Here is a 12452-nt window from a genome sequence, read left to right as displayed (position 1 = left end):
GCATATCCTAAGTGCAGTTACAAGGCACTGCAGAGCAACATTCTGGCTCAGCCGGAATAGAAAGCAATTCTTGAAAGTGCTCTTTGTTTCCCTGAAAAATCCAAGCTGGCATTCAGACTCCCGCTTAGGGTTTCAGTCAAAGAAGTTAGGATGAAAGTGTCAGAATTCAGAGTGAAAGCTGGAAAGTTGGACTATTTCCTTGTGTCGGAGAAAGCATGGGGAAAGAAAAAAAAAAATACACCCTGCTTAAAAACTTCATGTACATTTGCAAACCCACAAGTCATTAAACACAGAAAAAGCCATTAGTTCAATAGGACCCACAAAAATGTCTTGCTCTCCCCCTGCTGACTCTGCAGTTTGCCGAAAACCTTATTCCCATAGCAGCGCTGTCGTGACTGGCAATGCTGGAACAGAGGCCTGCTAAAAGGCCATGGATTAAGTTATTGTCAGAAAAAAACAAAACATTTTAATTTCAGCTCCATAAAAACACAGTATTTGCAAAAACAGAAAGATCAAGCTTAGCAAAGAGACACTTTGTTTCAGTCCCTGAGGAGGCCAATTCAAACTGGAGCAAAAGGAAAAGCTGAACTTCTAATAGCCTCTGAATGACCCCGATTTTTTAAAAATCAATTCCTGAAGCAACACCTCTATGTGTGTGTTCCTTTTTATTGTTATTTTGGTTGAAACCAGAAAGCCGAGGGTCAGCAGCAAGAACCGCATCGCTGAGAAACCTTGTTTATTTTACATCTCAACCTGTCTGGGCTGGGTAAGGCCCGTTAAGGTTTTATATGCTGCCTGGATTTCTCATTCTGTGGATACGGAACTGAAGCCTACCTGACAGGGGGCCGGAAGCAGCATTTTATGCATTAAATTAATGCTTTGCTTGCTGCTGGAGGGATGAAGAGGTGGTGTTCTAGCACAAGGCAGGCCATGCGCTGAGCCAGCACCTCCTCTTCTGCTGTCTGCGTGCTCGTGAGCAACTCTGCTCCGAGCAGGCAACCGCAACGGCTCCCACCTGTAACGGGGCAGACTGGAAGGTTGGAAGAGCTGTTGAGCAGTTTCCCTGCTGCAGCCAAATTAGGCATGTTCCCAGGCTCTACAGAGGGCTTGGGGGATGTCAAGTAGCACGAGCACTGACCTGTGAGCAAAGGGCATTCTTGTGGATCTTCTTGTAAATAAGAGCTGGGCAGATAAAACAGATGAGGCTTCCCATCGTAGCACCTGTTAGGCCCAGGACCGTTTCCACTGGCAAAGAAGAACAAGAAGTCAGCAGGGTCCTCCTCCGGGGCAGCCGGAGCAGCAACGCCCAGCGGCTGTGCCTGCGTCCCCAGGGAGACCGCAACGCGAGCCCAGCGGGACGGGCGATCCCTGCCCAGGGCAGCGCCAGCCGCTGCAACCAGCGCTGCATTCAAGCGGCTGGTAGCAACTTCACACCGCTGCGCAGCACTGAGAGGCTTTTCCTCAGCAAAGACATGACGCCCCCCCCTCTCCCCCCAGGGATCAGAGGTCCTGCTCATTACCACACACTGTACGCAGCCCTGTGCATTCACACAGTGCCAGAGCTAAGTGGAAGCTCTAAGAGTTTTGGAGGAAAAGCTTCAAATGTTGAGTTACCACTGCAAATACCAGACCTGGTGCGGGATGGAAAAGAGAGCGCAGCAAATAAAAGTAAGCACAGAAAGTAATCAAGCAACCAAATCCTTGTCCCCCGCCACCTCACTCACCATTTGGGATCATGATGCCTCCTACCATGGTTCCAAACACAACAGCCAGTGTGAGGGCTTTAAACCGAAGGGGGGGCATATAACCCCCAGCAGCAAAGGTACCATCTTTTTGCTAGAAGAGAAAGGGTGGGAGGGGAAGAGAATGAATTTAGCCCCTGCTTTGCACCTGCACAGTTCAAAAGCAATTACCCCAGCAGCCTCTGCCGGTGGGGCCGAAGAGGCCAAGAAGGACTGAACAGCGGCAGTTTCACCCGAACACGGTGGTCTCCAGAGTGGTGAAGGCTGGCGGGGGGGGCAGTTAGATGTGGTTGAGCAGTTTTAATATGCAACTGCAGCTTGAACCTTCAAAATGAGAGTGAAGAGGAGGCACAAAGCCAAAGCTGCTGTTTTCCATCCTGCCTCAAATGTGAACTGTACAGCTGTAGTCAGATCCTTCTGCCAGTGCTGCTGCCACTCAGTCTCTCTGAACAGCCTCAAGGCCGAGGGCATGAGAAAAAGGCACAGCAGAGAAGGCAGGAGGAAGGATGGTCATGGGGGAAGAGCTCTGTGTTTGCTACAGCAAAGCATTCCTTAATATCAGCTCCTCTGACTGTACAGAAGACACCCTAGCCAGACTTCAGAGAGGATGAATGGCCCTGCTTGGGAGCAACTGATAGTGGAGGCTTTCCAGATGCCCTCCATTTCCCATCCCATCCCCACATTCCCCTGGCAGGAGACGTGGAAAGCACAGGACACAGCGAATCTACATGCCCTGAAGAACAGGCAGTTCCCCACTCTCCTGGCTGCACAGATAGGAACTGGAAGCAAAGTAACACGTTCAAATCCCAAAGAGCGATGAGCAGAGCCCAGGCGAGAACTGAGGCCTTCCCAAGTGTTGCCAGCGCTTACTCTCTGCGCCCGCTGACTTTCACCAATAGTCTTTCCCCATCCCCAGACCCTCCCAACGTGAGAAAAGCGCCGGGGGCTTCTCACAGGCAGAAGCGGCAGGATTTAGAGCTATAAATTGCTTGAGTTTTATTTCCTGCCCTAAGAGGTTTCTATTTATGCGGATACACAAAGGCCTCAGAACATTCCCACAATCTCTTACTGTTATTTACTGAATACCATCGGCATGCTTACTGCTGTACAATACACAGAGGAGAACACGCTACTGCCACAAGGGACTTACAGTCTAAGTCAGACAGACCAACTATAGTCACAAAGGCTGTCTGAAGATCTGACCCTGGGAAAGGTGAATGTGTGGGAGAGGGGTGTATTCCAAGGCATGTTGCTGCACCAGATCAGCACCGAACAGCCAGGGGAGGCACTGGAGGAAGGGGACATCTGAACCTGAATAGAAGGCTGTTCAGGGAACTATTGAGGAAGGTGCAAGGATTAGAATAATAATAAAAGGGCAGAAATGAGCAAGCACACAGAAGTGAGGAGAAATGAATCTGTGCTGGTCTCTGAGGCCAGGATCAGAAGCTTGAGCTATACTCAAAGCAAGATCGAGTCGGTCAGCAAAAGGATGCCAGCCGGAGCAGCGGGAAATAAGGAGGCTCCTCTGTTTCTAAAAACACATTTCTCCCTCCTTCCAAAAGGGAGAACCACCTCAGCTTCAAACTGCGTAACACTTGTAAGTGAGAGCCTAAATTACCAGCAGAGCAGGGAAGTAGCAGCCACATGACTTGGGGTGTAGCAGAGCACTAGCAGCTTCAGACTCACAACCCTAGCACTTCTGCCCACGAAATTCCTCTGCAGAGAGGACAAGAACCTCAAAGTAGCACAGATTAACCATTCTGCAGAGCAGGATTTACAGACTGCCATGGGCCTCCTGCTGCGCTGCTACCACACACCAGACACTTACAATTTCACTGTGAGTTAAGGCTTCATCCCTCTGAATAGCAAGCATCAACCACGAGTCAGAAATACGCTGTTGTCAATGGAGTCTCACAGCGCCAAGGCACATTTGTAACCCAAGTCATCAGTCAACAGCTGAAGCCAAATAGTCACAATAACCCTTCAAAAAGCAAGTTTCAAAGGTGCACGCTGAGGCAGCCCATTGCTCCTCACCACACAAGAGGATCTTACCTGCTGCTCAAAGAGAAGGGTGTTCAGCGCCTGTCTGCAGGGGAGGATCATCATCGGAAACCCCACAGCTACCGACATCATGAACCCCACTCGAATCATCTCCGTCACAAGGTTGGAAGGGAAGTTCATTAGGACGTTCCCAGCAATGGCTTCAGTGTAACTCACATAGCCAAAGAACCCCACCTGTCCGGCAGGAGGGGAAGTGAGCGGATGGGATTTGTTTCCAAGGCACATTCATACATGCTTCTTAAAAAAAGGGTGGGGGGGTCAGCAGCCTCCTATGAGTTAAGACCAGCCAGCCAAGATTGGGGCAACCTCCACAGAGGCTTTCCAGGGGCCATAGCTGCAACACTTCTGAAAACTGAGACGGGCAGTTAAAGAACAGTGGGTCCTTCCTAAAAACAGAAGAAAGATTCTTGCAGAACATAGGGGGCTTTCATAAAGGACACTGCAGTGAGGGAAAGCTGTCACCGCCATGACATTAAGCAGCGATACTGTGCTGCCTGCCAGGCCCACAGACCCAACTCCTCCAATGAAGGAGGAGCTGTAACAATTACGCGCAGCAGCCTAGCTCACAGGGGCAGGCTCTTCTCAGGAATCATTAATTCAGTTTTATTTACTGGTACTTTATGATGCATAACTTTCTTCACATCTTTCCAACTGCAACAGGCCAAAAAGAAGCTCTCCTAAATTCTGCACAGCACCTCCTGTGCCAGGTCAGGCCCTGGAAGGCAGACCCCAGGCTGATGTGCATGAAGTGACGGCTGGGTCTCCACTGTCTCCACCCAGGGAGGCGTGCAACGCTGAAAACCTGGACTCTCCAAACACCTCCTGCACTGTTCAGCACATCACCTCCCACTTCATTTTGCTTTCAGCAAAATGACTTACCTTTCAGAACAAATACAGATAATTAGAAACCAGCCCCATCCAAAGATAAATTATCATCCCTATCGCCAGAAGTCATGCTCTGGAGGGGCAAGGAAAGAGAAGGGGAAATTTCTTACCGTAATATAAAAGGTGGTGACCACATTTAGGGAAGAAGCAAATATGGAGCTCATTATTTTAACAGATGGCTCGTCCAAGCTATCATAGGTAGGCAAGACCTGACTGGAGAAAAAGGTAAATTATTTGAGGAAACTTTCCACAGAGAGAGCGCAAAACCCAACTCGAGCACATTCCCTGCCTCAGCCCAGCAGCAAAGAATCCCTGACACCTTCCCCCTATAGCGCATAAACACTCGCTGCTATTCCACAATTTATATTGCTAATGCCAAGAGATTTCAGAACACTCATAACTTTAAGTGTTGCAAAAATATTCCTGCTCTCCCCACCCCACCACGTGGAGCTAAACGTGTGATGTAAACATTTTGGTTCAAAAGTGTTGCAAAATGAATGACCATTTGTTCCACTGAAACACCAGTGGCACCAGGCCAGGCAGCACATTGGAGATTATTGTTCTTGGAGCTCTCTATGCTGATAATTAAAGCAACGCAGTGTTTACAGAGTAAAAGCAGGAAGAGGGTTAGAGCATCACACTGTCTAAAAGAAAAGTTAAACAAACAAAACTAAATGCAGCGCCTGTCATATTTCAGTGCTGCTGCTAGAGCTCAGTTCATAGAAAGCTGGAAGCGCCAATTACACGGGATTTGGGGTATTTACAGACTTGGAAAGCATGTGGAATGCACTTTTTGACATCAGGTGCATATTTTAGCAACTCATTAACCTCTTGTTACTTTAATTCAAGTGGCCACATCCTGGCTTCATGTTACTGACGTAACTCTCAAGAGGAAAGGGTGGGGGGTGCATCCAGTTAGCAGGGAAGGGGGTATCCCCAGCTCCAGTGGGCAAAAAGCCATTAACAGAAAGTGTGTCAAGCTGAGGCCAAGCAGAAGAAATCCTTAACCCTTAATCCCTTAACGTCAAATGGTTCTGCACAAAGGAAGCCGAGCATCAGCTTAAAGTAACCAATGAGATACGCGCAGGGTCTGTGAATGCAGCACTGCGACAGCCGTTTACTGGCAAGGACCGAAGAGACCAGCTTCCCAAGGAGTCTCTCGGCTTCCTCCGTGCCCTCCATACAGCGACCTCTGCTAGATTAACTGACTGTGTCTTGGACTTTAGCCCCATGAGGAGGAGGAGGAGGCCAGCCAAACGTACAGGCCCAGGAAGGAGAAGAAAGAGGGGAAACAAGAGAGGTCAGCAAGGCTCTGCAGCGCACGGGACGACGCAGCCAGTAAGGCCAGGTTTATGCTTTTGCAGGAGCAACAGCAACGCGGCGACGTGGGGAAAAGGGCCACATGAAGTCCAGCTGCACCCAGGCCTCCTGCGATCACATAACAGCACCCATTTAGTCAACTTGGGTTTGCAGGAACGGCAGAGTCCCTCAAACCCTGACAGTGCGCCGTTGGGCCCTGCTGACTATCAAAAGCTCTCAAGGCAGGGCAAGGGGGCAAGAAGCACAAAATAGGCAGCATGCCCTGACGTGCTTGGGGTTTATTTTTAAGCAAAATGACTGTGCTGAAGGCCAGCAAAGGATCAGGGATCTTTCCCTGATGAATGCGCCACATGTTATCTGTTACACTGTATGTATTCTAATAACAGCACCTCAAAGAGCATGCAAAGCAGATATTTAAATCATCCCCCTATTCCTGAATAGGGAAGTAGACAAGTCAGCACAAGTGCCAAGACTAGATTCAGAAAAAACAGCCTTGCCTCAGAGCTGGCCAGAGCTATCTCAGAATATCCAACTGTTCGTCTTCATCGTAATGACCACCTTGCATCGTGTTCCTCTGAACTCACGACTGACATTCGTCAGCCCACAGGGAAATGATATTCACAGAGGTAATGAACAGCATTCTGACTTTTATTATTGCTGTGAATTCAGCAGTGTTACATCCACTTACACCAGTATAACCAACCCCAGAAATTAGCCTGGAAAGCCCTACTCGCTTCACTTCTACTCAGAGGGTTCAGGGACTTGACCAAGGCCACAAAGAAAGGCCGGGACAGGAGTAACCCTTCAGTCCCCACGTTTCCAGTTCTCAGCTCCACAGCAAATTTCCATGCTGCATAACGGTAGAGGAGTGACCTACTTTGCAAGTTCAGCAACAACAGGATAGCTTTTAAAGAGTGAAGGGTATTGAACTCACAAGTAAAGCAGGGTCAGATTTTCAAGCTAGGAGAAAAATAGTGCATTTATTTGTCCTCACTGTATGCTGCATTTACATGCTGAAGGAAAACGATTTTTGTTTTATGTTAGAATTATTTATTTTTTAAAAGGCAATTCAGAGGTTAGCAAAATTAAACCTACCTAGCCAAGAGTAACATGCTTGTAAAGATTGCCTGGGCTGGGGACAGCATATTGCTCTGATGCTTGGAAAAAAATGCACAGATTTAGGTTTGGCTTGCCACGTAAGTGCCGTAATGGAGTCTATATTTAGGTATGTGCACACTGGTCCAGACCAAACGATTTCCCTGCATTTCCAACTCCCAGCAAAATTGTGCTGGGCACTGTGTGGCTACCAAAAGAAAAAGGAAAATTTTGGAATTTAAAAACTCTGAAATGTTGACAAGGTGAAGCTGTAAAAGAATACAACTCCCTTCGCCAGTTGTAATGGAGACATTAAACAGCAAGACTGGAGCGCGTTCGGGTAGGAACCAAGCTGCCAAGAGAGTCGATAAGTGGAAAATGATGATTTGGATCTTGCATGTGGGTGTAAACACAGCAGTCTGAACAAATTTTATCTGTCACATTCATTTACTGTTGGCATGCTACCCGTTTGCTAGAACTACAGGGGGGAAAGCCCGACTCTGCCAGCCTTCCAAACAAGGATGGTCTTTTCCGTGTCCACATTTGGATTTACACTTCTATTTAAAGTCTGTTACTATTCTGGCCAGGCACGTATCGCTCACTTGCCATTTTGGTGGAGAAGGTAATGCTGCTAGAAACATAAAACAGCCTGGTCTGCCATCGTGTTCCTCCATGCGCCAAGGGAAGCCCTGCTTAAAAGCAGGTAAGCGGAAGCACGCAAACACCTACGCAAAGTCGACGACTTTGCAATCTTCTTCCGAGTATTCTCAACCAAGTTGCGGCCGTGCGCGCGTTACCCTGCAGGGGCCCTGCGGCCATTAGGAGCGACACAGCCCTGCTGTCTTTCCTGCTACTAAATCACTCCCTTCAAGCAATGGGAGAAATTCATCACTCATGCAGCTGTACCAGAAGCAATGTGCATGACGCTAAGGATCTGTTTGGCCCAAATGATCTTATGTTGCTCAAGTACAACAACTCCCGAGTGAAATATAACTCCCTCCCCCATCTAGGTAACAAAAGGGTCACAAATGAATGAGACGCTGTACTTCAGCAGGCTGTAAAATATTTTGATTAAAATGAAATAGGAAACCAGATGGTATCTATCCCATGCAGATCCTCATGACCCTCTGCCCTCACAAAAACTCACTGCACACCACAACCACCAGAAGTGATAATGGCAGGTACTTACGACTGACAGGCAAAAGACATGCCAAAGATGGGGATGCAGCGAAAAATGCCCTCCCAGCGCGTGTAGCTAACTCGCTGCAGCCACTGCCCACTGAAGAGGCCATGCTTGAAAGAGGATAGTACAACCTGTAGCCGAGAGAAATAAAAGGGGTTAGATTCAACTCAAAACAACCTCATGGCAAGCAAACAGCACGGCAGCAATAGCACCAGCGCTGGGATAAAAGGCAACGTGAGACAGGTCTGAGGAACAGCTTACACTGCGTATCACAGCCTGATCTCTATCAGAGAAATCCCCCAACTCCCCACCCCACCCACACACACCCACACGCTTTAATAAAGCTCCCAGCAGTCTCAATAGGTCCCTTGCCACCAAGGATCCTAGGGTATATTTTAAAAGATACATGGCGCTCCCCCTTGTTTGATGCCATCAGACATCATAGCACACACCAGGGTGGAACAATTTCCCCTGACACATTTAACTGCGAGGATTATTGTTCTCAGCAGTTTTTTTGCACTTTTTTTTTAAACAGGTTTTTTAAAACCAAACGGGAAACGACGTTCACCTTGGAGAATCCTGTTCAATGGAGAGAGACAAAGGTTCCTAAAAAAGGACTCCACCTGCACCCTGCTACTCCAGAACCATTTAACACCACCAGTGTCCTGAATACAAGGATAAACTTCATGAAAGCAAGGAGAGCAAGGCACCCAGACGGGGCTAGGAGAGCTCTTGCCCCATTGACAGGGGAACTGGCAGGCATTGGGTTGCACAGGAAACAGAAGGTAAATATGTCTGAATGCCTGTTTATAATATCGCCTGAATGGGGGTTTTCTAATCCCTAGAGATTATGTTTTAGTGCAGCCAACTCTGATGAAATGTTGTGGTTTTCTTAAAGGCACAGCTCCTGGAACACAGTGGTTTTGTAAGACACGCTCATTTAGAGTTTCCAGCCTCATTACAGAGGAAAGCTCAGAAGCGTGACCCAGTATAACCTACTAACCAAAATAAACAAAGGTAAGTAGAGAGAATTTCCACTCTCCCTTCTCCTCCTTCCTTTTGTTTCCACTCTCCTAGGCCTGAAACCTGGGGGAGACAGGACTGCGACTCCAAGACTAAGCTGCACAAGCATCCAAGAGGTGAAAACTGAAGTCATTAAAAGACAAGTGAAAGTCTCCATCTATCAGAAAATGGTGCTATACAATTCGTGTTGGCCAAGCCAAACAGAGAAAGCTTTGGATAACTCTCAGCTTACCCTGCTTAATCTAAATGGTCAAGAATCCATTTATCTCAGTAAAGTGAAACTCTTCCATAAAAATCTAAAAACAAATATATCCTATGCACCAGATCTGAGAGTTTATTTCAGTGCATGAGAAACAGAAGTGCTGGTGTCTGAGAAATAAAACCACTCACTGCCTGAAAGGTGTTAACCATCAGCTGCAGAAAAGCATGCAAAGTACAAATCTTGTGTTCTTAACAAGAATCAGCCCCCCCGTAAACATCAGAAGCATTGAGGTTAAGGCAAAAAAATATATATATATATATATATATATATATATATATATATATATGATAAAAGTCACTCTGCTTCCAGGCACTTTTCCCCTAGTTCTGAGCCCTAAACTGCATAAGACACCAACAAGCAGTGTAAGCCACAATTTGATTTGGTTACCACGATCTATAGAATTTGTAGCAGTGGACAGACCCACTGTCCAGTTTCTACAGTCTGTATATTCTCACCTTCATGAGCTTAAGTGAACGGGCACCTAGATTAGTCATTATGCATTATATCAGCACTATTTACCAGGAAGAGCGTTTTAAACTCGAGTCCTGCACTGCAGGCTGTCCACACAGGATAAGCCAGTGAACATCTGTGCTAGTCCAATAAAGAGAAGAGTATTCCCAGCATCAATACTCACCACAAACATGAAAACAGTGTAAAAGATCAGAGCCATGGCACTGAATGACTGTATGGAAGCCATCATGTTCCTCTGGAGGCTCAATGGAAGAACGATACATAGGGAGACAGCAAAGAGCAGGACTATCCGGAAGCTGCCAGACACCTGGAAAAGGGACCTACATAAAGAACTGAAGCGTGGAGCACACTTAAAATACCTGACAGAATTAGCAAAACAACTCCCACTGATGTGGTTAATTTTCCAGAATGAGAAAGAATGTAAAACCAGGACAGATTTGGAATGTAAAATTCTGTTTCTATACGTATTTAAAGAAAAAAATGATACTGAAAGCTTGCCATTTCTTTGGCTAGGTCTGTGATTAGCCTACACAGTCACTGGGTGCCACTGTTGCTCTACACAGTGTGTGACAGGTCCATTCTGAAGTGGAAGAATTGGGGGGGGGAGTGTTTAAATGCTAATCCAGCACAAGCTATTCGAGTATTTCCATGCAGTTAAATGAAAACTAAACTTACTTTGGAAACAAGAGATTGAAGTCTTGAAAATTCTGATCCATAAAATTAATCAAAAACCTCACACTGGTATTTATTATAGCAGAACACTTTGAAATGCTTGGAAATATTTAATACCTAATTTGGCTGCAGCCACAACGCATCTTTTTAACTTCACAGTCCCTTAATCAGAGCTTAGCAGCATCAGGCAGAGCAGATAACGGCCCCGCCAAAATTCTTCTGCATGTCCATTTTGCTTCCCTGCACTGCCCTTACCCCAGCTCCGAGTGCTGCTGCTTGTGCCCCGGCTCGCAGCTCTCCAGGAAGAATAGCAAGAGTCTCCTCTCCACAAGGAGCACCTCAGAGAGCCTCCTGCCACAGCACATCTCCAGCCAACGCTGGGGTCATCAAAGAGCATATTTTATGTTAAAGGGGAAGCAGGTGCACAATAACTTTGGCCACCAAAACATCAAGGGGGAAGGGACAAAACACCCCCACTTGAACCAGAGTGCTGCAAGGGAATAAGAGCTCAGACAGAGGAACTGTCTGTCACTACCCTTTATGGGCAAGAATTAGACAGGAAGTACCATCTCCTTCAGGAAACTATTCTAGAATTAACAGAGACCAATTTCAAAAGAATGCCTTTGTTGGAAGTGCCTTGCTGGAGCTTTTACACATCTGATTGCTCCCCACAAGCCTGGGCTTCCAGGAGTTTATAGAGCAAAACGCTCTGTTCACAAGGCACGCCACTAATGCTTACCGTGAGAAGATCCCACATCACCTCGTGGCTTCCTGAACACACTATTAAGGTAGGACACTCTTTGCTGTTTCTAAAGCACACACAGCTCAGTACACCTACCAGAAGAATTTGGATAACTCTGTCTGCATTGATGTAATACAGTGAGGATGTATTTACCTGAAATCCAAGCAGCCGGGCAAAGAAGTTGGAGCCCAAATCACCAATCACAACATAGAAAGCAATGCAAGTTCCTAACATCAGCCCAATCATGCTGTAAAGACAAACAAACAAAAAAATCACACAGAAGTTAGGAAGCTGAAGCAGGGGCCCTGGAGCACAGCTTTTGCTCCTGGGCAGGTGTGTGACAACAGCCACATTTCCAGCAGATTCATACTCCGTAGCTCTCACTACAGGACAAGACTTTGTTAATGCTAAAACTACTTCAGAGACTTCTGGAGACATTGCCTGTAGCTGCCATGAATAAGGCTGTGGGTATTGGAAGCCCGGTGCTGACTGCACATTAGCAACGCGAACAGCACTAACACCCTGCTCAGAGGCGGCTGCGGTTCCCGCACGGGGAGCGACAGACCTCATGTCTACACTAGAGACCCCGCTGCTACAGTCACTGGCAAAGACAGACAAGGTTTTAGCACAGATAAGATCAAGGGCTACACTGCACACTCAACTGCAACATCTGGAGATCGCCTAGGATCCTACTGCAACATCCCATTTACCTAGGAACATTCAAAAAAGTTAAACTGAAACAGCTAATAGGGTACATTTAAAGTGACTTAAAACCTTGTGCCATCACTTGTTCACTTGTGTTCAGAGGTAAAGCAGCCTCAGCCGGCCTTGCTTCCGAGCGAGCACATCCACCCTCTAATTCAGCACAACTTTCTGGCATGTCATGGCGAAGACAGGCTCCAAGTTTTGGGGAACCCACACTGTGTTTCCATGCTGAAAACACGTTTGGCAGCCGGCAATGAAGTCGGTTCTCTGTTTACAGGAATATACCGGGGC

General features: G+C 47.1%; 1 protein-coding gene across 1 annotated transcript in view; it reads right to left on the bottom strand.

Annotated features, from left to right (window-relative positions):
- The window catches only part of SLC38A10 (solute carrier family 38 member 10), a 38427-nt gene that overhangs the window by 19659 nt on the left and 6316 nt on the right, over positions 1–12452 (bottom strand). The window contains exons 4-10 of the mRNA XM_067308131.1: positions 11610–11703; positions 10206–10349; positions 8293–8417; positions 4799–4901; positions 3795–3977; positions 1725–1836; positions 1139–1245 (exon numbers count right to left, since the gene is read on the bottom strand). Of these exons, the coding sequence (XP_067164232.1) occupies positions 1139–1245; positions 1725–1836; positions 3795–3977; positions 4799–4901; positions 8293–8417; positions 10206–10349; positions 11610–11703 (868 nt within the window). The remainder of the gene's footprint in view (positions 1–1138; positions 1246–1724; positions 1837–3794; positions 3978–4798; positions 4902–8292; positions 8418–10205; positions 10350–11609; positions 11704–12452) is intronic.

This window comes from Apteryx mantelli, chromosome 19 (assembly GCF_036417845.1).
Source record: "Apteryx mantelli isolate bAptMan1 chromosome 19, bAptMan1.hap1, whole genome shotgun sequence".
Taxonomy (NCBI): Eukaryota; Metazoa; Chordata; class Aves; order Apterygiformes; family Apterygidae; genus Apteryx; species Apteryx mantelli.
The sequence above is the reverse complement of the archived record's forward strand: the minus strand, read 5'-3'. Positions and strand labels throughout refer to the sequence as shown.